We start from the raw sequence: 26997 nt of genomic DNA on the forward strand, positions 1-26997 counted from the left end.
TTTAAAATTGTTACTGGGACATTCAGAAAAACAAACCACTTTGTTTTTAGTGACAAACTTCATAATAGGTCTCCTATTTTTTTGCCCACACTTTAAGGCAGAGGATGATTAGGTCACATGGTAGTTATTTTTACCTTCCTCTAGCAGGTCTGTTACATCAGCTTGGTATCGATTGCCAACACGTATCTCTCCTTTGTCTGCTAAGAGGGTCTTCTGTTGAGGATCATACACTAAAGAGTAAAAGAAGAAATCCTAAAAAAAAAAAAAAAAAAAGAAACCATTATTCAGAAACTTTCTATTTTAGCATGGTTTTAAAATTTTATAAAGATATGGGGGGGAGGGAGTCTTGAAACCACACAAAAATTCATTTTTTTGTGTGAATAGTGTCTTCTATTTACAGCGTTGGATGTAATGCGCCGCAGCAGCGTGCCAAACCAGAGGGGGTAACTGTGAAAAGGTCTCTTACATCCAACGCTGTAAATAGAAGACATTATTCTTATATTGGGCCCTCTTGGCTGCACCCTGAAGCCAACCCTTTAAATGACCTTCCTTATTATATACAAAGCGTTTTTTGGATTCCGCAACTTACCCATGCAATATCAATCTATGTAATACTCAAACTTTCTGATCATCAGCGCCACCTACAGAGAGATTTGGGAGTTTTTATTACGCCCCAGAAGAAGCGTCACTGGAACGCGAAACATGTCGGGCAATTTTCTGGGATGCCATATCAGCTCATCACTACAGTGACTACATATTTGAATATTCATTATATTCTGGTCTAAAATAACAGCCACTATATATGATTAGGACCTCACTATAGTATATTATGATGATTTTTGCTGATATAGATCCCAGTGTATGTATGGATAGAATCTCTGTCTATGGTTTTTAATCATTATTGTTTATACTTTTTCAATTTTTGAATAAATTTATATAAAAGGAGTTTACTATATGCTACAAGTTCATATCGGTGCCTCTAAAGTCCCTCCCTTTCTCCATTTTTGAAATTTTGTACTCATTAAGGATGATGGCACCTTCCTTTAAGTAATTTTACTCGAGATATCCACTTCCTACCATGAAGTGTAGTATTGATATATGTTCTTCATCCAATTCAGAAGTTAGCAGAAGCCATCTATGAAGTGTATGGTTTTCCACTGCTTCTGGGCATCAATTTAAAAGAATTACATGAGAGAAACATTAACCATAAGCCTTACACTGCATTATTGTATCTGGACAGGTTTCGTGCAAAGTACAATTGCATTTAAAGCCCATGGAATGCAGAGTGACACAGTGTCAAAGCAAAGGGCCCCCATGAATCTCTTATACAAATTCCCCTGCAACTCTTTCCTCTGTTGCAGTAGGTTTGCCTTGCCATACACATACAATCTTTCATCAGTGTTTGGCCAAGCCAGTCTGGCTCCATAATGAAGACAATGCACTGGATTGGGGAAGGGATTCTTAAAAATGTGATATGCCAACTCTGCAACATTCACTATACTGTCGGTTAATTTTACATAGTTGTAAATGAGAAACTGGACATGCTGGTGGCTGCAGTGTTCGAACTCAAAAGGGCATATACATTAAGACAAAGGCATTCTCCTGATGCCCTGTTAAGACTGCAACAAAATGAACCTGTCGAGGATTCCAAATACAAATCCTTACAGGTAATAAAATATGTTTCACAACCTGATTGGGGATCTAAATGATTAACTTTATGGGGTGGTTACAGATAGACAATCGTCAATGTTTTTTTTTACAGTATGTCAAAAAAATGCACCTTCACCCAAAAGTTTCAAAGGAAAAAAAAAACATTTCAGGATTTATATATGCACCAACAGTTTGCAGTTTCATATTCAATGAAAGGTATTTTGTAATGCGCTTGTTTTTTCTTGTTGAATATGGAGGTGTATTTTTTTTCAAACAGGTCAAAATCTGTGTGATAAAATTGGCCTTTTTAATCATGTAAATAAATTGGCACTAAAAACACTACAATAAAACCATGCACTGGTTGCATGCACTGATAGAGCAAAAATATGCCAATAAGCCCATTCATGAAAGGTCATATTGATTGACTACTCATGAACAAGAACGGCCATACATGCTTCCTGCTAACTTGACGAATTTTGATCTATGGCTCGTTTTAAGCAGTAGGGCATGAATTTCATCCACTCAAAGCACAGATAACAAAATATCCTTATAGTGGTTGCATCTGACTGGATGCTGCTGCTTTTCAGACAAAAATGTACACCCAGCTCCTTCGCTTTTTCAGCCGATGGCTGTTGGGAAGGAGGCGACTGACAGGGCCACTAACTGAGTACATTTCCACCGGTTCCTCAGAAACCAGATGAAATCTGCAGTGTATGGCCAGCTTTAGCTTAGTGAAAGAGGTGAAGCCCAATTGCAATCAGAAGACAGAAGGTGGGAAAGTTGCACACCGGAGCCCAGCCACTATATGGAAAGGTGAAGATACGCCTAAGCTCCTCTCGACTATACTCCTCTAAAATGTTTTTCCCCATCCATGATCTCTATGCCTAAGGTGGGGCAAAACATGTCAAAGGAGCGTAGTCAAGAGGAGCTTAAGGAAATCCTTCTTTTCCCCTTTCCACAGTGACTGGGCTCCAGTGTGCAGCGTTTACACCTTGTTTTCTGCCTGCTTCTGCTAGGCTGGGTGAGCTTGTTTGAATGATGAAACCTGTTTTGTGCTTTGGACTGTAGAAGGAAGCTTTGTAGTGCTTTGAGTATCCCTCCAAGTTCTTTGCATATGCACCAAAATTGCAAATGCAATTTGCAAAGAATACCTAATCATGTGTAACAAAAAGAACACCAAGAAGAAGGAAAAAGGGAGTACATATGTACGAGAGTGCCAAGATTGCCACTTGAACTCAGAGCTCCACGCCATCCCGGACCCGCAGTGCCCACAGCAACCGCTCCTGCTATGCACAGACACCAGAGAAACAGGGTTCTCCCCCGTAACACCCGTATGCACCAATTGGGCGCCAGGTCTAACTTAAAGCCGTAATTTGCTGCCGCCACCTCTCCCGAGTGTACCAAGATGGCTGCCGCCGCTGCAGTGTCTTCTCAGCCTCCTGCCTCAGCCTCTGAAGGGACACAGGAAAACAGGCAAGTCCTGGCCCCCGATCTCCTAACTTTCACCCCTGGGATACAGGGCTATGGGCAACAAGCATTTACACCCTCTCCACTCATTCAGGGATCAGGCCTACTCCCAGGCTGGGCCTGCAGATTCTCCTCACACAGGAGTCTAGCCTAATGGCGCTACAGGTCTTGACCAATCTTTTAATGCAGCAGGCCTATATCTAAAATGGTCTACCCTTCTGGAAAAAGGGCTAGCCTCCACATCTGCCAAAATCACAGGGGACATTAAAGCGGACCTCCAAAATATAGGATCCAGGATTAATGCCAGCTGGATCAGACTGCTGCTGTTTCACATCAGAACTAAGATCTCATTCACACCCTCCATGACCAACTGGGCACAGCCTTATCCCGCATAGATGACCTGGAGAACAGGTCCAGGAGATATAATTTCAGGATTAGAGGTCTACCTGAATAAATTCTGGATGTCGAGACGGCCACGCAAGACCTTATGAGGTCCCCGATCCCCAACATCCCTTTGACCCGTCTGGAGTTGGACAGAGCTCATAGAACACTGGGACCCCCCAGAAAAGATGGGTCCCCCAGGGACATTACAAAGCCCCACTTCTACGCTGTCAAGGAGGTGGTCATGAGACAAGCCGTTCAATGCCCCAAGTAATCTGCCATGGGTACCCGGTGCAAATCTTTGCGGATCTCTCCCCTTCCACCATACAGCGCAGACCCTGAAACCGCTACTGAATGCTCTGACCCAGAAAGAGGTCAAATACAGATGGGCCTTCCCCTTTGCAGTGACATTCACCTATAAAAAGGCCAAAACCCAGCCTTCTCCAACTTCGCCATGGGAGAAAAGTTGCTTCTCAATCTGAAGATTATTTCCCAGGAGATGGAAATGGAGACTTAGTCATTGTCCTCGGGAGCAAACCCCCGCCTCCTACTAGCCCACAGGATCCCCTATAGAACAAACCCAAGGCCCAAAGATCGTCGCACAAATTACCTACATGAGCCTCTGCCCATCACTTGGTTTGGATCCAAATATTCTGATGCACCCGCATCAAACTCTTCTCTTATCCTAGAAAACTGACTCCCGTAAGATTCCAGGAGTAGTATCCTCTGTGTTCTTTATCTGTTCATTAACAGTTTTAATATATTTTCCTCTGTTGCCTCTAGTGATGGATTCCCTAACTGTACCTCCCTGTTCAGGAGGCAAGGGAGGAACTGTAGACTCTTTCCCGCGGTGAAAGTGCCTGGGGTCTACCTTAAATATGCTTGAAGATCGACTGGTCGATCCCCTCCTCTCCTGTGGGCAGGCTGGGGGGCACCACTGAGGAGTGATCAGGGGGGTCTTCCGACCCCATCTTATTTACTAAACGTACTTTTTGCTCATGCCGCTCAAGGAGCTTATATGCCCTGGTCTGGGGTGGCTCCCATGTGATAAAATAGGTAATTTATAACTCCAGGCTAAATGCCGTGGCGATCCTATCCCTCGGAAACCAGCTAGAGTTCAAGGGATAGGATAATTCTGAGAACTCCAGCTGGTCTGTGAGTAATAGGATCGCCACGGCGCTTAGCCTGGAGTTATAAATTGCCCATTTTATCTCATGACTTTTCGTGAGATGATCCTTTGGATATTTTTTCTTCCTCTGGGTTCATATACCCGTCAGTGGGGAAAACTTCCTCCTGTACTGTCTTTTCCATCTCCATTTCTCTCTATTCTATCCTCTTTTGAGCTTCGTCTGACCATTTTATCGCTTGCAGATACTACCATTTGCTTGCTTGCTTTCCTGGGCTGCAAGCTCCAGGAGGTACTATACCGGCACTCATATCATTGCAATGGGGTGGCAGAAAGTCCCAAAAGGTAAGTGGCAGTAGGTATCGCAGCGCATCTCACCTCGGGTTCCATGGCTGATCACACTCTAAAGGCCATAAATGTCGCCACACAATGTCCAGGGTCTGAATTCCCCACTCGTAGGAAACCCTAACGCATACAAATCCTCTAACCTGGAAATTGTAATGATACAAGAAACCCACTTGCTGATTCGGTATAGTCCCAAGTTCCTCCACTCACACTTCAACTTCTATATGGCCAGTGCAGACAATAACTCCAAGGGGGTGGCCATTTTATTTGAAAAAACATGCAAATTCACCTGGATAACTGACAAGAAAGATCCGGAGGGCAGATTTATCCAAGTGAAGGGTACAACCATGCTATAAACGTACACAGCAAATCTAGTCTACACCGCTGATCAAACAGTATTAAAGAAGAAGTTTAAGCAAGAGTCTCACAGTACCTCCCAGACATCCTAGCACACACTCCTACTGCTCAATTTCTCTCTGAGCAACAATCACCCAGAGAGACAAAAAGTATGGTGCCTCCCCACCTCAGGAATACAGACCGTGGTACAGGTGGATAATCATACGGCATGTGCAGGACAAGAGTCAAGTCCCCTCCTATTCCAACTCCCATCCTGGTTGGCTCCGTCAGACCACAATTGCAGCCTAAAACATAGCCCCCCACCTGAGGAAACTGACATTTGACTACTCTTGCAAGCCCTACTGAGCAAGTCTGACCTACAAGCAGGTAACATCAGTCTTGCATTATTAACTAGTAGAGATCAGCAACAAAATTGCTCACACTGAACAGAAGATTCTAACTTTGGAGCGCATAAAAATAACAGCCAATTGGCTGAGGAAGCCCAAGCAGTATGTCAATGACGATTCCCACACTTCCAACTATACGAGGATAATGAGAACTGCAACCAGAGGAATAACCTTAAGACTCTGAAACATACATGAAGCAACATCCGGGATGGATCTGCCTGCAGCGGTAATGGGTATCCTCAATATCATCCTTTACGAAATCACCGCAGAGCACACTAAGCTGGACAGAGTACAAGGCCCCAGAAACAGAATATGTCCCTTCCAAAGAATTTAATTTGTCAGGTAAAAAAGTCTTCCATATATAAAAAGGGATTGTAAAACATTAACTTTGTAAAACAGTCCATTTAGTTTAAAACTGAAACAAAAAGGCAAAACATTTGTGCATAGAAATAAAAAATAAAATAAAAAACCAACCCCCCCCCCCCCTTTTTTAATTTTTATAATTGATCATATTCCCTCTGTTCTCAGGTGCAAAAGAGCTGGGGGGAGAAAAAAAAAACAGTACTCTGAGCAACCCAGTTAATGAGCAGGGGGGTCGTGTCAGGACAAGTCTGACCATTGGAGGAGAGCAGGCCGAGATCTCAGCATAGCTAGAGAACTGACCACAATGTGTTCTCCTGCTCACTGTGGTCAGTTTTTAATAGGAAAGCAGAGGGACTGGCAGGAACACCATTGATTTCAACACAGGATGTTTTTTCATACAAGTACATAGCACATATCAGGAATATGAAATTCTGGGATAACAAATACTTCAAGAGAGGAGATCCTCTGCTAAGCATGGGGTAAAGGGAATGTAGACTTTGATGGTCCCTTTAGCCAGATATTGCAGACCTATGTCGGCATACACAGTACAGGAGGGCACCTGTTAAAACCTCTCCTGGAAGGTTTACAAATTCTTACAAGTGGGGCTACCTTCTCCTACTCAAGGTTCAGAGAGAAGATCATACTTTTCTACTACAATCTCCATCTCAATTGACAGCTCTTTCATTTCCTAGACTGCGAGGAACTACAGGTCTCATTGCCTATGCATCCTGGACAATCCTCAGCAACACTACTTTTGGGACTCCAGCGTCAAAGATGTACTCACTCCAGAAGATCAAAGTGTGATGTCCCACGTTTGACACCAAAGTCCAGTGAGGTGTGTAACACTTGGGTTGCCGATGTCAATACCTAATTCTGGTCATGAAAAAGTTCTGATCTGAGACAATGAGCAACCGCTTTATCTTACAGCAGATTCTCAAAATGCAAGTCTATTCATCAGACTCCGCCCATGGGCTAATCTACATTCCGAGTATAGTATGAGTAAGAGATCCCCCTTACTGGTTTCTTAAAGGAGTTGTAAAGGCAGAAGGTTTTTTTTATCGTAATGCATTAACCTGTTACCAACCGCACAATAGCCGAATCATCCATGCGGCGCAACACGGATCACGGTTAAGGAGCGATGGCAGCGGCCCTTTAACACGTGATCGCTCCGTCCAATGATGGAGCGATCACAAATGTCAACACTATAGGGTCAGTAGTGGCTCAACATTTTACTCACACCAATACAGCGTGAGTTGAAAGCAATCAAGTGCCATATTGCAAGTTGTGATCAGTATAATTGTGCCCAGCAGTGCTATGAAATGCTTCCACTGTGCCACATCCGAGTGATCTGTGCCACTAAGGTGCTCATCTGTGCCACACCAGTGCCATCAGTACCGATCTGTGCCACATCATTGCCGTCTGTGCCCATCTGTACCATCAGTGCCACCTGTGTCACTACCATGCCCATCTGTGCAACTAAAGTGCCCAATAGTGCACATCAGTACTCTGCAGTGCAGCCTCACCAGCACCCAGCAGTGCAGCCACACCTGTCTAGAATCGCAACAGTCACCAGCATGGCAAAAAAAATGTTTTTTTTTACCAGTGAGGCCACCTACCAGATTCTCAGCCTAAGCAACGAGAGCAGCAGGGAGATCTCGGAGTCTGTCAGATTCTGATTCGGCCTGTGAACCCAGTACAAGCATGGGGTCTTCTACAGAGGAAGAGGAACAAGTGGCCATGAAAAGAAGGCATTCTGGCATGGAGCAGCAGCCTACTACCAGCAGTGCAGTGCCACTGCAACAAAGACCAAGCACCAGTAGGGTGTCATCTCAGCCCCAAAAGGGATAGGGGCCATACCAGCCCTCCCTATGCCCTTCAAAACCTCCTGTGGCTCTCCCCCCCCCCATTCCGGAGCATCAAAAATCCCCCCTTTCCAGCTAGGTGTCCAGATGAACACCGATGATTTTACCATGCTTGATTTTTTTCCATTTGATTTTCACCGAAGATTTACCATCTTCTATTGTGGCCCAGTGCAACCTCTTTGCACAGCAGTACATAGTTAAGCAACCCTGGCTCTAGTTATGCCCATCTCTGAGCAGAGAGAGCTTACCGTAGAGGAATTCAAACTTTTTTTAGGCTCAACTTACTATGGGACTCGCCAAAAAAAAAAAAAATAATGTTTTACTTCTATTGGTCTATCAACCCCGTCCACCACATGTCACACTTCTCATCCATTATGCTAAGATTAAGATACCTTATGATCATGCAGTTCCTCCACTAAAATGACAGCATCGAGTGCCCTCCCCGAAGTGGCCCGGCTTTTGGACAAATTATTTAAAATTCGGCTACACCTAAAATTGTTTCTCTGAAAAATTCCCCCAGTTATATTCCTCCGACTAGACTATCTGTGGATGAGTCCCTTGTAAAATTATCAGGCAGGCTGCACATCAGTTTATTCCCAGCAAAAGGGCCAAATATGGGGTTAAAATGTACAGACTTTGTGACCAAGCCACGGGTACATTTACGCCTTCCTGGTATACAAAGAGGAGGACTCCCGATCTGCATCTCCCTGAATGTCCAGAGTATATTGGCGTTTGTAAGCATCATCCTTTTGTGTGACATCTGAAATAAATTGTCTGCTTTTCGATACATCTGGAGTTCGACTGATCACAGGAGAAGAATAATCCTAACATTTTAGGTCCTCCAAGCCGGAACCAACTAGTGCATTTCGTGTCAGATGGACCCGACCAAAACTTTGGTGAGTATTAGACTTCAAAGCTCACTGAGGATTAAGAGTCCCCCCACTCAACATTAGTGGTGAAATAGGGGGTGGGGGCCTAAGACCCGGATCCTCCGTCTAGTTTCAAACTCCGTGATCTAGTCCTCCTGGTGTTTTAGAATTAAGAACATTTTTAATTATCTTACCTCTCAGAGTCTCTTCTTCTCTGTTTGATTTTGGTTTAAAGTGTTGTATTTGCCGACATTGCGATTGATCGTATAATATCATGATAATCCAGTGTCCTTAGACAGACATATGGGGACGTTGTCGAAGGAAAAAAAAATTACGTCACCCACTGTCCGCACAGACAAAAAAAAAAAAAAAAAAAAAAGGATTTGAGGTATACCAAACGTCAGAGGTTGATTGCCCAATGATTTAAGCGCTATTTAGTTAAGTGATCTAGAAAGATCGCAAGGCTAACTTTCTTCTGTGTGTTTAGTTTCTCCTTTCTCATGTTTAACCTTTCTTTCTGTTGACACTGCAACCTTATTGGAAGAACAACAGTACTGTAGAGACAAGTTTTAACTATTTTTTGATTCTCCTTATAGTGTGGGGAGTGACAATATTTTTACTCTTCTTGTATTCCTATTGTTACCGTGGGCGAAGGGTCACTATCCCAGTGTTTTATAGGTTAATGAGAGACCCGACAGGCGCCGACAATGGGGAATAGTCTCTGTAAAATGTTTTGTGCCTTTTTATGAGGCTGCTGTGTTCCTAATGTGCCAAGTGGGAGGGGAAGTTTGGATTCAATAGTAAACCGTAAAAAAGTGTCAGGATTTGGTGGATAAACTTAAATTGTTAGGACCCAAAGATCAAAAAAGGTATGGGTTGATAATAGGAGTTTAAACAACCAGCAAAAAATCATTCTTCACATCTCATGTTCTGTGTGCCTGTAAAACTTGCAAGTTAGACACTGGACCCCCCTCGTGTTGTAGCCTGCTTGCCTATCTGTGACAGATTGGGAGCTGGCAGAGAAGCAGGAGACTTTGCAAAAGCTTAAAAGAGATACTTGGTTGAATTGTCTTATGGCTTCGCTCTGTAATGCCGTGTACACACGTAGCCGACTATCCGGCAGACTTAGTCCGGGGACTTCCCGCCGGACTTTCCGAACAGGCTACTTGCCCACACACGGCACTTTTTCAGCGGACTAATACGGCGTACCAAGTCCGCCGGACTATCCGCCGTACTTTTGAAATGAACGGACTCGCCCACACACGTGGAGAAAAGTCCGCTCATTTTGAGCGTGTCTCCAGGTAGGCGGGGCCCGCAAAAGGATAAGTCGCTGGCCCCGCCACCTGGTATGGACTTAAAGGGGAACCCCAACGCCGAAAGAAAATAAAAAAAAAAAATCGGCGTGGGGGTCCCCCCCAGGTCTACATCAGACCCTTGTCCGAGCATCCTACCCGGCCAGCCAGGAAAGGGGGGGGGACGAGCGAGCACCCCCCTCCTGAGCCGTACCAGGCCGCGTGCCCTCAACATGGGGGGGTGCCTTGGGGAAGGGGGGGCCGTGCGGCCCCCCACCCCAAAGCCCCTTGTCCCCATGTTGATGAGGACAAGGGCCTCTTCCCGACAACCCTGGCCGTTGGTTGTCGGGGTCTGCGGGCGGGGGGCTTATCGGAATCCGGGAGCCCCCTTTAATAAGGGGGCCCCCGGATACCGGCCCCCCACCCTATGTGAATGAGTATGGGGTACAATGTACCCCTACCCATTCACCTGTAAAATAAAGTAAAAAAAAAAAAAAAAACACAACACACAAGATAAAATAGTTTATTGCACAGCTCCGGGGGTCTTCTGTCTTCGGGGGTCTTGTCGCCGGACAAGCTCTTTTACTAGCGGAGGAGCCCGGCATTCTTCCTCGCCGCCGCCCTCTTCTTCCGACTTCGGGGGTCTTATCCTCCTCTTCGGTTCTTCTGCCGGGCCACCACACCTTCTTCTAGCTCTTTTACAGGCGGTGGCCCGGTCTTCTGTCGCCGCTGTCGTCGCCGCCTTTTGTTCTTATCTTCAGATGTTGCCTCGTCGCATCCTCCGCTCACAATGGCACGGACGCGACATGCGGCGACTTATATAGGGACATCGCCGGATGATGTCCCCGCTTATTATGGTGTCACAGTCCCAGAGGATGCTGGGACTGTGACATCATAATAGGCGGGGACATCATCCGGCGAAGTCCCTATATAAGTCGCAGCACGTCGCGTCCGTGCTATTGTGAGCGGAGGATGCGACGAGGCAACATCTGAAGAGAAGAACAGAAGGTGGTGGCGACAGAAGACCGGGCCACCGCCTGTAAAAGAGCTAGAAGAAACACCTACTGAGGAGTCTGAGCACACACTAGCAGAATACATGTCTAGGCTGTTAAGACAAAGACATACTAATGATTATTTTTCTGTCCTAGAAGGTCCAATTAAAGAAGATGAAAAGGTGCATGTGGGAGATCGGGTCTTAACAAAAAGTAATTCGAAAAAGCAGTGGTACTCCCCAAGGTGGGATGGTCCTTTCAAAGTCCTCCTAACTACCCCTACTGCGATAAGGATTGCAGAGAGGTCTACCTGGATTTACCAGTCCCATTACAAAAAAGGTTTTACAGGCAGAATAGGGCCAGTTGGCTGCAAGAGGTTCAGAAAATCCGGCTACATAGGGAGGTCTCACACAAGGGGGGACTTGTCTCAAACCAGTGAAGTCTCCCTCCCCTTCCAACTCCCCTACCCTATCCGCTGAAACTCTGTAGCTGGTTAGAATAAAAGGGACAGTAATTATCCTTGGGTTACTGGTGACTCTAGGAGACACATCCATAAGAGGGGTTATACGTTATGGAAGAGCAGAGGAACCTTTGGAAAGAACAGGAAAAGCATTGAATCTAACCTTTATAGATGGAATAACTAGCACTATACTGGTAGACTTCTGTCAGATTGCAGATTGTGGGGATACAACTGGGGCTAGAAGACTAGATAGAGGCAGATAAATACATTTGCTGGCTCTGGAATAGGGCAGGATGTCAAGCATGGAATCAGGCCCCGTGGACCACAGTGTATTAAGATTGGGGGTATAATCTACCAGGACCTAGAAAGAGTGGAATAAATGGAAAGACTCATAATTACAGAAGCGGCCAACTCCCCCTGCACACATAGTAAGAACTGTAACCAATTATTGATAACATTAAAGGAGCCGAGGAAGGAAGATCAGTGGTTGTACTCTATGGGAGCATGGGTGTCAGAAACTGACCCCCTCAGGCAAATTTTTACTCGAGGTATTACCACCTAATAAAACCATACAATAGGAAAAGGTAGACACAGAAGAGAAAGAAGAAGGCCATACTAAAATAGAAGTTCTGAGTAAAACTATAAGATTTTCTAACCTAACAGTAGAAGATGCCATAGCTTTGGAGACAGGATACCAAGAAAAAAAATGAGTGGTTAGAATGGTTGAGGCACACAGTTAAAACTTTAAAAAAGGAAAAAACTGTTTAGTTTGTGCCAGAGCCAGACTATATTTAGCAACTATCCCTTTTCCTCTAGATCACAATACAGATCCAGAAGGTGGATGAATGGATTCATTAAAATGAATGTTGAGATTGTATAAGAGCTATAAACCCAAAACAAATTCTACCTGTCACACGTTGAGTTTGTTTCCCCATGTACAGAGACCTCAGATACCTCCAGAAGTTACTGCTTATCTGAGCTACTTTACTTGTTTTGCACTCCCAGGGAACAGTAGCAGGGTGGATCTTGGGTCACTACCCGATGACTACTGTGTGGAGAGGATTAACACAGGCCATGGTGACTTGGTTTAAAATAACATTCAGAGTGTTGATGTCTGGAGAATGTGTGGGTATAAGAAACTGCAAGCTAGGATACTGGCAAATGCCCGAGGGAATTGCACTGTGGTCCAGCTGGCTATGCCTCTGAGGATCCTGTCAGAACACCCGTGGACTAAGAGTCACCAACGGTATCGGAGGGACGCCTCTCCCACAGGGTCATTTGACTCTCGGATCTACATAGATGTGTGCAGGGCGCCGGGTGAGTTTAGGGCCAGGAATCAGGTGACAGCTGGGTTTGAGTCTCTTCTCTGGTGGGCGTCTATAGATAAAAATTTTGACTGGATTAACTATATATACTATAACCAATGATTTGTAAAATATACTAGGGACGCTGTGAAGGGCCTAGCAGAACAGTTGGCCCCTACATCTCTAATGGCATAGCAGAACCGAATGGCCTTAAATATGGTCCTAGTCGAAAGAGGAGGGGTATGCAAAATGTTTGGTAGCATGTGTTGCACCTTTATCTCGAACAATACAGCTCCTGGAGGGACCGTGACCAGAGCCTTGGAGGACTGACTGCTCCATCGAATGAATTAGTGGAAAACTCAGGTATTAATGATCCATTCACAAACTGGCTTGGAGGATGGTTCGGTAAGTAGACTAGACTTATCACATCATGTTTGATCTCAATTGCTGTGGCCTTGACCGTTTTGGTCACTTGCAGATGCTGCTGCATTTTCTGTATTCCTGGACTTTAACAAAAACTGATTAAAACTGAAATCTTAAGAACAATGCATCAAGCCCTTTCTACTTCTGAGGAGACCTATGTGGACATTGAAGCTCAACTTAATGACATACAGTCAGAAAGTGTATAACACAGGGACTATCATCGAAATGTGTTTAGATAAAATAGTCACACAGGAAGAAGGAATGTTAGAAAGTTTTAAATGTTTGTTGTTGTGTGACTATTAGAAAAACAATAACCCCAAGGGCCGGTTCACACTGCGAGCCGCGGCGAGGCTTCTCCGACTTACCTCGCCGCGACTTGCGGGGAGCTCAGCGGCGACTTGCAGAGGACTTCTGCATAGAAGTCAATGCAAGTCGCCCACGAAGTCGCCCCGAAGTAGTACAGGAACTGCCTCGCCTCGCGTCGCAGTGTGAACCGGCCCCAAGACTGATTTTTAAGATGACTTCTGAGCACGTTGTTGTATTAACTTGATATATCGTTTGCTTTAACTACCTCCATAGTAAGTTGTAGGATGATCAGGCTTAGGACTTCAATGATCAGATGATTGAACCCTACCTTCCCACAAGAAAATCCTGTCAATGGTATACAAAAAGTGTTCATTTATTTTTTCAGTTTGGCCATGTATAACACTTATGTTATTTACCAAAAATCTACTGAGACCCCTGTATCCTACCTGCACTTCCAGGAACAAGTAATCTCCGCCCTTTTGTACCCTAAAAGAAAATATTTACTCCGATTCCGTGAGCAAACTCCACGAATGCCACTTTCCTGAGAACCCCCCTCCGTGAAACAGGCCACAGACATCAGAAGAAATGGCAGGTGTGATCTCCCGGAGTTAGAAGAGACACCACGTATTATTGTCCCCAATGTTCTTCCCAACCAGGCCTTTGTATAGGTGAAGGTTTCCACCGTTACCCTATTTCTCTACATTATTAGGGAAGTATGGTAAACCTAATTTTCATATTCTCCACACCCCTTATGCCACTGCACTGAACTGTACACAACTCTGCCTGCTCCGGAACCAACCCTGGCCTGTTAGGCAGAAGCTTGGTTGTAGAACGCTAAACTGTACCTACTTCTGTCTGCTCTGGAACTAACCCTGAACTGTTTGACCTCTCGGACTGATCATTTACCCTGCTATGCTAGTGGGAACACAGGGGTCTCACATATGTGAGGGACTCCAGAAATGATTTTTTCTGGATGAAGAAAACTGATTTTTTTTTGTTTTCTTATTCCCGGATTAGGGTCTTGAAACTCAGACGCTTCAAAGAAAATTGGGTGGGAGAAGCCTCTACCCCTGTCCCCATAATTTCATGGCCTGCTACTTGGCACTGCTGGCAATGTCTCTACTTGCACTGACCCTGGACTGACTATGGACTGACTATGGACAATATTCCTGCTTAATGCCTGGACAATTGCATTCACTGATGCTGACCACGTCCCTGCCTGGATTAGGGCTCTCCTCCTGTGGACAACTGCACTACTAAAACCACAGGTAATATTTTGTTTACCCTTTGCTCAGCAGAATGTATTTTAGGGTGTAATTCTTGGTATGTTCATGCTATGTGTTAGAAATATGACGGAACTTCAAAAATGTGATAGTGCTACTTCAATGTTGGGCCTCTGTATGCGGCCAGTCTGTGTAAAAGTCTCACACATGGAGTATCGCCATACTCAGGAGGAGTAGCAGAATATATTTTGGGGTGTAATTTTTGCTATGTACATGCTACGTGTTGGAAATATCTTAGAAATGGACAACTGTAAAAAAAAAAAAAAAAGGATTTTTAAAACATCCTTTTCTTTGATGTACATCAGATCAGGGGACACAGCCATAGTAAATACTATGTGGTTTATAGGGCCACTTATAGGTGATTGACACTGGCACGCCCCAAATGTAAGACATGTACCCCCTATATAACCCCTCCCACTACTGGGAGTCCTCAGTTTTGTAGCCAAGCAATACAATGTATACCAAGAAGGGAGGGACCTCTGTGTCCCCTGATGTACATCAACGAAAAGGATTTTACAGATAAGCCGTTTTAAAAAATCCTGTTTTCTTTTCTTACATCAGGGGATACAGAGCCATAGTAATTACTATGTGGGATGTCCCATAGCAATGGCAACTGAAGGGAGGGAGACGCAACAAAAAAGGAGGCCAGAGGACTCAAACAGCAGCTTGCTGTACACTGCACCCGAAGGCAATGTCCTCATGACCTTTAACACCAATTTGATAAAATCTGGTAAACAAACCGAAGACCAGGTTGCGGCCTTACAGATCTGAGCCATAGAGGCCCGATGATGCACCACCCAAGAGGCACTAATCGCCCTGGATGAGTGTGCTCCAACATAAGGAGGAAGCATTTTCTTTAAGCTGAAGCTTGAACAATCCTTGACAAATCCATTTGGAAAATAGTAGATTTTGACACTGCCTGTCCACCTTTTGGACCTTCAGGCAGTACAAACAAAACAACATGTTTTGCAAACCTGAGCAGTCGCCTTTAAATAGACTCTGATCGCTCTTACTACATCAAGAGATGTACATTGGGCCGCACAGTGGTGTAGTGGTTAGCAATCTCACCTAGCAGTAAAAAGGGTCACTGGTTTGAATCCCAACCACAACACTACCTGCCTGGAGTTTGCATGTTCTCCCTGTGCCTGCGTGGGTTTCCTCCGGGTACTCCAGTTTCCTCCCACACTCCAAAGACATGCAGGTAGGTTAATTGGCTTCTGTCCCAAATTGGCCCTAGTATATGAATGGGGACCTTGGATTGTGGGCTCCTTGAGGGTAGGGACCGATGTGAGTGTGCAATGTACAGGGATAGGGACAATTGTAGACACTCACTCACTCAGGTTGAACTGGATGGACTGGTGTCTTTATTCAACCTTACTATGCAACTATATGGAGTGAGGCTCTGGGGAGAAAGAAGCAAGAATACGATCTTGGTTTAAATGAACAACCTATTAGCACTTTTGGTAGGAATTTAGACATTTAGACATAAAACCTCTCATCCTTATGCATGAACAGATATGGCCATTTACAAGACAGAGCCGCTAGTTTCCGATATTCTTCTAGCAGGAGAAATGTCAACCAGAAATATTATCTCTCTTGTCAAAAGAACCAAGGGAATTTCTCGTAAAGGCTCAAACGTCTGATTCAGCAAAGCCGATAAGATGAAATTTAGATCAAGGATTTAGAGGTGCCTTGATAGGGGGGATAATCTGTGTTACCCCCTGAATAAGCTATGTACCAAGATTGGGAAGCAAGAGGCCATTGGAGAAGAAGAGAGGAAAAAAAAAAAAAAAAAAACACTGACAAGGCTGGGATCTGGCCCTTGATAGAAGTCAAGGCCAGCTTTATTTCAGATCCCATTTGCAGGAATCAGGGATCCTGCCTATGACATACTTCCTGGGATGCCAACCCCTGGATACATACCAAGAAACACATGCCTTCCAGACCCTATAGTAAACAATTCTGGAAGCCGGCTTCCTGGCATCAAAGTGGACACTACTGAAGGAGATCACCCAGGATTCAACGGTCAAACCAGTTAAATTTTTCGTCCATATGGTAGAATGAAATACCGGACCTTCTGCAAGAAGGTCTGGCTATAATGGCAGTGTCCGAAGGACTCCTACTGCCATTTTTATGATCTCCGTAAATCAAGATCTTCTGGGACCCACTGGGGCCACCAGAATTCCCTCCTTTCATTCCTGCTTGATCCTGCAGAGAAGGCGCTGAAGTAGCAGAACTGGAGGAAACGCATAGATGAGTGAAAAACTGATCCCATGGAAAGACTAATGTGTCTGTTCCGCCTGCTAGTGGATCCCTTGTTCGCAACACAAAGTCGTCGACTTTGTTGTTGAATTTGGACGTGAATAGGTTCATGTCCGGAACACCCCATCTCTGACATATCGCTAGGAAGATGTCAGGATGAAGAGGCCATTCTCCCGGAATAATTGTTGGCGACTCAAGTAGCCCGCCTGCCAATTCTCTATTCCTGAAAAGAAAATTGCCGACAGGCAAGGAATGTTGTGTTCTGCCCAAGCTAGAACATTATTCACCTCTTTTTGGACTGCATGACTTCTCGTGCCGCCATGGTGATTGATGCAAGTCACCGCCGTGGCCTTGTCTGACTGAATCCAGACAGGACAGTCCTGTAGTCTGACCATCCAAGATTCTAGGGACAGATGTACTGCCCGAATCTTCCAAAATGTTGATAGGCAAGGTCCTCTAACCTGGACCATGTCCCCTGGACAGAATCTTCCAGGACTGCTCCCCAGCCTAGAAGGCCTGCATCTGTTAATACTTCCTAGGATACAGGTAGAAAAGATTTTTCCTTTTGCTGAACAACCACAAATTTAGGCTCTGACTTACGTCAGGAGCCAAGCGTATTGGAAAAAAAAAAACAAGGACTGAATCTTTTTATTCGAGACAGACAGAATGGTGTTTTGAAGCAGTCTTGAGTGAAAACTGCGCGAGGGACGGCCTCGAAGCAGGCCACCATTTCCCCAAACAATGTCATGCACAGTCGAATGGAAGGATTTTTCCTTGTTTTGATAAGTTGAATTAGTCCTACAATGGAACGGATTCTTGTCTGGGGTAAGAATACCTTCTTCTGTATGGTATCTATAATCAGCCCCAAGTACTGTAATCTCCTTGATGATTACAAGGAGGATTGACACAACCAAACGGATTGCGAAAGGATCGGATGTTAAGTGCCAATTCACATCTTTAAGATCTAGAATGGGCCTTTCCTCTTTCTTTGGTTCTTGAACCATAAAAGGTTTGACTCAAAACCTGTGCCCTGTTCCACTAATGGAACCTCTGATATCACCGACTGGGATAATAGATGATCCAGAGCCAGAAAGACTTCGTTCCTCTGGATCCTTGGGAAAAAAGAGGAAACGGAAACTCTCAGAACTCTAGTCGTAACCTAGAGAAAAAAAAACTGCAGAAGCCACCCATGTCCTGACACTGTCTTGAGAATTGCAGGAGCCTTCCCCCCACCCGAGCGAGCTGGAGCACCCCTTCATGAGGATGTTATAGCATTCTGCTTTGTGGGCTTTCTGCCCCAAGATCTCTTCCGACTCTTTTGCTGCCCTTTGTGACTTCACCTTGAACCTGACGGTGAGGCCATCAAGACTGCATAGAGGCTGATGCCCCTGGCACAGGAGAGGCAGCATGATTAAAAGGAAAATATTTGAACTTCTTTACTGGTAAAAGAGAGCTTTTCCCATTAGAGATTCTTTGGACGTACTTATCCAGATTGTCTCTAAATAGCCATTCACCGTGAAAGGGAAAACTGGCCAAGAGCTTTTTACATGGTGCTTCGGCTGACCAATTTTTCAGCCATAGAACTCAGAGAATGCACTAGTCCAAGCATAAGCCATGAGGCTTAGATGATAGCGTCTTTGATAGCATCTACTGTGAAACACAGTATACCAGCGCATTGCTGGGCCTGTTGATCAGTCAGAATTTAAAGTATCTCTGCAAACTGTTCCTTAATGGACTGAGATATACCAATTGCAGCAAGGACCAGCTGCACTACTGAACTTGCTAAAAACATTTTTTAGAAAGACGTTACAACTTTTTATCTGTTGGATCCTTTAACATCAGTGCATTATCCACCGGACATGTGAGATTCTTGCTCACTGCAATTGCAGCATCAATTGCTGGAACCCCCCCCATTTTCTTTCACAGAAATCCTCTCCCATAGCATAAAGTGTGGAGAATTTCTTGGGAGGATAATATTATTTATTTATTTATTATTATCCATTCAGAAAACATAAGCTTTTTTAGTATATGTGCTGCCGAAGCGAACACCGTGAATAGGGAAAAACATCCCAAATGGGGGAGGTTTTAATGAACCCAATTAGAGGTAGGTTCCTCAAGAGCCTGCGCTGCAGGCAGCAAAAAAGGTTGAGTAATGGAGTACACAAGCAACCTATCTTGTGATGCTACTCCTTCCATATTAAGATCATCAGAAGAGGATAAATAAGTATCTTCCAAATATTTGGGAAGATGTACCTGATCCCCAGTGGGGGAGTCCTCTGCTGAGCAGCCGCGCGTTCTGTCCCCTTTTTTTTTCATATCAATCCCCCGAAGGGGAAAAATCAATATTGGGGACGCAAGAGGAGAATCAGATCCCCCATCTTACCGGAGGATCTGTCGTGGCTGGAGGAGAGGAGAAAATGACAAGCTTCTGTGCTGTTTCCAGCGTCAGGTCGGTGAGTGCTCAATACAGCCCCCAGTGGTGACACATAGGCATGACAGCATTATACATAGAAGGAGACATTCCTGGGAAAATTTCCCTTACCTTTTCCTCGCAGCAGGGTTTATCAGAGATAAAGACCCAATCTTCACCCTTCACGGCTGGCTCAGAGACCTTTTTAGGAAACCTTCAGGAACCGGGAAACCTCAGGTTACTCACAATCCTGGACCTGCTACAGCACCCTACCAGTAAAAACTTTAAGGCCTCACTATCAAAAAGTACTGGATCCCAGGGCCCAGCTCTCTAAAGAGAAGTGTTCGCAAGCAAAACCTAATTTCTTTGGACATGAAGCCCGGGTACCATTCGTTTAGCCCATGAAAAGGACATCAGAACGGATCCGGTCAGCATGGCTGGCCCCCGCAAGGAAGCTTCCAGTGGAGCTCAGCACAGCACATCTTTACTCGTGACCAACACCTTAGACACTGGCGAAAAAAATGGAGGACTCCCAGTAGTGGGAGAGGTTATATAGGGAGTACACTTCTTGCCTTTAGGGCGTGTCAGTGTCCATCACCTATCAGTGGCCCTATAACCCACATAGTAATTACTATGGCTCTGTGTCTCCTGATGTGGACGACTGTAAAAAAAAAAAAAAAAAAAAAAATGCTTTTTCATTTTTTTCCCACATTTTCCAAAAATGTCTGGAATGAGAAGTGAACCATTGTGATGTGCGTTACACTGCACAGACAATAAAACAAAAACTGTTAAAGCGGTTCTCCACCCTAAAGTGGAAGTTCCGCTAATCTGATCCCTCCCCCCCTCCGGTGCCACAATCGGCACCTTTCAGGGGGGTGCAGTTACCTGGATAATCCAGGTATCTGCACCCAGTTCGGGGACAGACCCCCGCAGATCCCCCCCCCCCCGTTGTGTTCTGGGAAACACACAGTTCCCAGCCCAGGACACAGCAGGGACCAGCAGGGACCAGCAGGGACGCGCAGTGAAGCCGCAACGCTTCACTTCCCGATTCCCTGACAGAGGATGGCGGCGGGGGCAGCAGAGAGACAAGCGATCGCTCGTCTTCTGCCCCGACATCGCTGGACCCTGGGACAGGTAAGTGTCAATTTATTAAAAAGTCAGCAGCAATATTAGTAGCTGCTGGCTTTTAATTTTATTTTTTTTGGTGCAGAACCGCTTTAAAGAAAAAAAAATGTATTTAATATATATATATATATATATATATATATATTCAAACAAAGATATAAAATTTAAATTTTTTGAGAAGAATCACTAACAAGTAGACCACCTGTGTGCAATCAAGTCTCTGTATAAATGCACCTGCTCTGTGATAGTCTCAGGGTTCTGTTGAAAGCGCAGAGAGCATCATGAAGACCAAGGAACACACCAGGCACGTCCGCAATACTGTTGTGAAGATTAAAGCCGGATTTGGATACAAAGAGATTTCCCAAGCTTTAAACATCCCAAGGAGCACTGTGCAAGTGATCATTTTGAAATGGAAGTATCATATCATGGAGTATCAGACCACTGCAAATCTACCAAGACCTGGCCGTCCCTCTAAACTTTCAGCTCAGACAAGGAGAAGACTGATCAGAGATGCAGCCAAGAGGCCCATGATCACTCTGGATGAACTGCAGAGAACTACAGCTGAGGTGGGAGAGTCTGTCCATAGGACAACAATCAGTCGTACATTGCACAAATCTGGCCTTTATGGAAGAGTGGCAAGAAGAAAGCCATTTCTCAAAGATATCCATAAAAAGTCTCGTCTAAAGTTTGCCACAAGCCACCTGGGAGACACACCAAACATGTGGAAGAAGGTGCTCTGGTCAGATGAAACCAAAATCAAACTTTTTGCCCACAATACAAAACGATATGTTTGGCGTAAAAGCAACACAGCTCATCACCCTCAACACACCATCCCCACTGTCAAACATGGTGGTGGCAGCATCATGGTTTGGGCCTGCTTTTCTTCAGCAGGGACAGGGAAGATGGTTAAAATTGGGGGGAAGATGGATGCAGCCAAATACAGGACCATTCTGGATGAAAACCTGTTGGAGTCTGCAAAAGACCTGAAACTGGGACGGAGATTTATCTTCCAACAAGACAATGATCCCAAACATACAGCAAAATCTACAAAGGAATGGTTCACAAATAAACGTATCCAGGTGTTAGAATGGCCAAGTCAAAGTCCAGACCTGAATCCAATCGAGAATCTGTGGAAAGAGCTGAAAACTGCTGTTCACAAACGCTCTCCATCCAACCTCACTGAGCTTGAGCTCTTTTGCAAGGAACAATGGGCAAGAATTTTAGTCTCTCGATGTGCAAAACTGATAAGAGACACTCAAAGCGACTTGAAACTGTAATCGCAGCAAAAGGTGGCTCTACAAAGTATTAACGCAAGGGGGCCGAATAATTTTGCACGCCCCACTTTTCATTTTTTTATTAGTTAAAAAAGTTTCAAAAATCCAATCGATTTTGTTCCACTTCACAATTGTGTCCCACTTGTTGGTGATTCTTCACAAAAAATAAAAATTTTATATCTTTATGTTTGAAGCCAGAAATGTGGCAAAAGGTTGAAAAGTTCAAGGGGGCCGAATACTTTCGCAAGGCACTGTATATATATATACCACAAACGTGAATCATAAAGTGCTATAGTGCATAAACCAGTGACATCTTGATCAAACCCATGTCAATCCAACTATCCTTCCCCTACCCTCCCTTCTCCAAAAAAGAAGCCCCATATTGATTATCCTGATTAGGTAAATTGTACAAAGGCCCCCGCAGATAAGGGGGGGGGGGGGGGTTGTGGTGGTGCTGTCAACAGTACAGTAAATGACAGAAATGGGTAAGATTCTAGGGTCTAGGGGAACTTATCAGGTACTAGAATCCGACAAAATAATTTAAAACTGAGCTTGAACTAATAATCCGATAGGAGTTCAGAAGGAAGTGTTACATAAAAGGGAAGAAAAATATTTGGTTCCCACTGTATGTAGAATACCGGTCCCAACGTCCACAAGGATAAAAATAACCCCCTGGGGGAGACCAATTGTAAGTAGGATGAAATTGCTCACCTCCCGTTTGGGTGAATATATTGATATACATTTGAAACCCCTAGTAAAAAAAAACAAAAGCCTTTTTGAAGGACACCAATCACACATTACAGCTTTTAAACCACTTGCTTACTGGGCACTTAAACCCCCCTCCTGCCCAGACCAATTTTCAGCTTTCAGCGCTGAGGCACTTTGAATGACAATTGCACGGTCACACAACAATATACGCATCATTATAATTTTTTCCCCACAAATAGAGCTTTCTTTTGGTGGTATTTAATCACAGCTGAGATTTTAATTTTTTGCTAAACAAAAAAAAAAAAAAAAAGAAAATGGAAAAAATCATGTTTAATGGCTTATTATAAAATTTTGCAAACAGGTACTTATACTGCTTCATCGATATGCGCTGATGAGGTGGCACTGGTGGGCACCAATAGGCACAGTTAACGCGGCACTGATAGGCACAGATAAGGTGGAACTGATGGCCACTGATAAGATGGCACAGATGGGTAAAGATACATGGCACTGATAGGTGGAACTGATATGCAGTACTGTTCAGGCACTGACAGATGGCAGTGTGGGCACTGACAGATGGCAGTGTGGGCACTGACAGATGGCACTGTTGCCTACTGCTAGGTGGCACTTGTAGGGGCCACAGGTGGACACTGAGGAGCTGGCGGCACATCGCAGTGAACGGGACTGATGTCCCTGTCACTGCCGCCGGTGATCGGCTGTGTTGACATCACATGATCAGCCGTCATTGGCTGACAGCTGATCACGTGGTAAGGGTCTGGTATCGACTCCTTACTCCGATCTGTGGTCCATCGAGTCTCAGACAGGCTGATCACAGAGCGCGCCATGCACACCCTTCAGGGGGCGCACAGGGCGTTTGTGCATGGGACGTCAATACGTCCCAGCAATGCAGGTCCGCGCTGTAGCCGTCATTCGGCTATAACGTGGCTCTCTAGTGGTTAAAGGAAAGCGAGGTTAGTGTTGACATGGTGATGTGGCCTCACTGTATACCAATTCAAGGAAACAGACCCCAACTCATATTCCCACCACCAGTTGCCAATATAGGCCCTGAATTAACCACTTCAGCCCCGGACCATTTGGCTAGCCAAAGACCACAGAACTTCTTGCAATTCGCCACTGTCGCTTTAACTGACAATTGCGTGCAACATGGCTCCCAAACAAAATAGAGCTTTTTTTTTGGTGGTATTTGATCACTGCTGTGATTTTTATTTTTTGTGTGATCAACAAGAAAAGAGCGTCACTTTTGAAAAAGACGCAATATTTTTAACTTTTTGCTATAATAAATATCCCTAAAAAAATATGTAAAAAAAAAATGTTTTCCTCAATTTAGGCCGATGCGTATTCTTCTACATATTTTGGGTATAAAACAAAAAAATAATAATAAAAAAATAAATAAAAACGCAATAAGCATATATTGATTGGTTTGCACAAAAGTTCTAGCGTCTACAAAATAGGGGATAGTTGTATGGCATTTAATAATAATTTTTCCTTTACTACCATAGTAATGGCGGCAATCAGCAATTTTTATCGTGACTGACATTATGGCGAACAGATCGGACACTTTTGGTGCTATTTTCGGAGCATTCACATTCATACAGAGATCAGTGGGATTAAAATTCCATTGATTACTGTATAAATGTGACTGGCAGTGAAGGGGTTAACCACTAGGGGGCGCTGAGGGGGTTAAGTGTGCCTTAGGGATGTGTTCCAACTGCAGGTGGGGTGGGCTGGGCTGGGCTACATGTGTCACGACACTGATCACCGCTCCTAATCAGAGAGAGCTGTGATCAGTGTCCTGTCACTAGGAAGAATGGAGAAATGCTTGTTTACATCAGCATTTCCCCATTCTTCCTCTCTGTGAGACGATCGCAGATATCCCCGCGATCACACTCACGGAGCTCGCGGTGCGGAGATCCTAAAGCAGGATGTATACCTTAAAGAGAGTTTATCGGATAACCAAAAATAGTCTACAAATAAGCCCCGAATTTAAGGGATTGACTGGTGCATAATGTAATTGAACCTCCTCCGGACAAGCCTTTGATGTTTTGGGACAGCAAGGGGTTTCACGGATGCAGGAGATGTTATAGCTGTGTTATAGCTGTGTAAGAATCCCAAGAAATGTTAGTACAAAGATTTGTAAAGGATTTAAATTTTCTAACTGTTCACATATGATCAGGGATTTTATTGCATGTGACACTATAGGGGTTGTCTATGTAATCAAGTGCCAATGCAACCTATTGTATGTATGTATGTAGGTAGGACAAAGAGGGCGTTAAAAATAAGAAAGCAAGAGCATGTGAGAAATATGCGCAAAGGATATAAGCATCACCTATTAATTCACTTTAGGGATAAACATCATAAAAACCCTGAAGGAATGCAGTTTTTGGGTTATTGAGGCCCCCAATCATTGGAGGGGTTCCAATTTTGTAAGAAAGATCGGCAAGAGGGAATCATGGTGGATACCCCAGTGGGGGTCCATCTGGCCAGGAGGATTAAATAAGGAGTTTAATTTAAAATGTTTTCTAAGTAATTGATTTTTTTTTACCCTAGCATATGAAATAAAGTTGGGTACGGCTCGTGTTACTTTGATATAATCTTGTGTGCCCTTTAAGGATTCAAAATATTTTTAAATTTTATGAATACTTTTAGGATATTATTCTTCATTGATTTCTAATATTTATTTGATAAAGTAGTCTGGAGATCCCATTTTTGGGGGGGTAGGCATAAACAGGGGAATGGAAGGTGAGATCTATATCTATATACCGGTATATATATATATATATATATCTATATCTATATCTATATCTATATCTATATCTATATCTATATCTATATCTATATCTATATCTATATATATATGCACATACACACATTCTTTTAGGCATTAGAATTAAATTGTTACATATATATGTTTTTTTACATAAAATGTGTGGATATTCACATCAATAGTTTAATTTTTTAATATTATGGTATGTTTAGAGCAGCCTTTCTCAACCTTTTCAACACAGAGGAACCCTTGAAATAGTTCTCCGGTCTCAGGGAACCCCTGCTAAAAATTACAAATCTACTCATGATACATTAGTGTGATGATCAGTGGGAAAAATGGTCCTTACACTTGTGGTCATTGGGAAGAATTACTTCCTTACAGCTAGCCAAAAAGATCAATGGTGTCAATGAGAACTTATCTGAGTGGCAGAAATTGCCCAAAGCTGAAGGAACCCCTAGAAACCTCTGGATGAACCCTGGTTGAGAATCACTGGTTTAGAGCATCTATTTACATGCAATTGTCTCATACCTCAGAATGTACCATAATGGATTTATATTCATGTATTTTTATATGTTATAATTGTTAGAATCGTATAAGCCCTTGTACACACAGTCGGAGATTCCGACAACCAAATCCGACAGATTCTGTCCGTTGGATTTTGTCCGACGGATCTTGTCCGAAACTGTTGCATACACACGGTCGGACGAAGTTGTCGGAAAATCCAATCATTCAGAACGTGATGACGTTATTTCGTTACGACGGGACTACGTTCAGGCTAGTAGCCAATAGCTTTGGTGTAGGAATTTGATCTGAGCATGTGTGGCACTTTGTCCGATCGGAATTCTCTACACATGATCGGGGTATGTCCGATCGGACCAGTTTGTCGGAAAATATTTCCAGCAAGTTGGAAAATTTGATCCGACGGAAACGGTCCGATGCATACCACACACAGTCGGATTATCCGACAAAACAGTCCGATAGGACACATTCCGATGGATTCTCCGACCGTGTGTACAAGGGCTTAGAATGTTATTTTACATCATGTCATATCTGGGATGAGACCATATGTTGGCTCAGAAACACCATTCTGCAATCGAGCATCTTTTATGGATACAGGTTAATTTAGGAAGATATACAGGATATAATATTGCTCTACCGCATGATGGATGATTAGGTAGTTCAATATCGTTTGGCGTCGAGTCATAGCACACTGTGTAGGATTCCAGTATAAACAGTGGATTGTGTTAAGCATATGGACATTAGAATGTCCTTGGAAAATGGCCGCGGCCAAGTGTTTAACTGACAGTTTCACAGTCAAATCAGCATCCCCCCTGAGGAAGATACGAAATTCCCTTGTATCGTCATGCGTAGGGGAGGGTACAGCACTGTGTAAAGGCCCATACACACGATCAGACTTTTTGACAACAAACATGCAAATTAGCTGTTTTGAAGCAACATCCGACTGTGTGTACGCTCCATCGGACAAACTTTTTTGGTTTTCATCTGACTTTTGTTGGCTGTACGAACGGACAAACTTTCTGGCAACAAAAGTCCGATGGAGCAAAGTCTG

General features: G+C 44.1%; 1 protein-coding gene across 13 annotated transcripts in view; it reads right to left on the reverse strand.

Moving 5' to 3' along the window:
* MTA1 (metastasis associated 1) overlaps positions 1-26997 on the reverse strand; it is a 635520-nt gene that overhangs the window by 450525 nt on the left and 157998 nt on the right. For all 13 annotated transcript variants that reach the window (XM_077465019.1, XM_077465018.1, XM_077465021.1 and 10 more), the window contains exon 6: positions 135-252. In XM_077465019.1, coding sequence (XP_077321145.1) covers positions 135-252 — 118 coding nt within the window. The remainder of the gene's footprint in view (positions 1-134; positions 253-26997) is intronic.

This window comes from Lithobates pipiens, unplaced genomic scaffold (assembly GCF_037356315.1).
Source record: "Lithobates pipiens isolate NorthernLeopardFrog02 unplaced genomic scaffold, aLitPip1_a1.2 Scaffold_30, whole genome shotgun sequence".
NCBI lineage: Eukaryota > Metazoa > Chordata > Amphibia > Anura > Ranidae > Lithobates > Lithobates pipiens.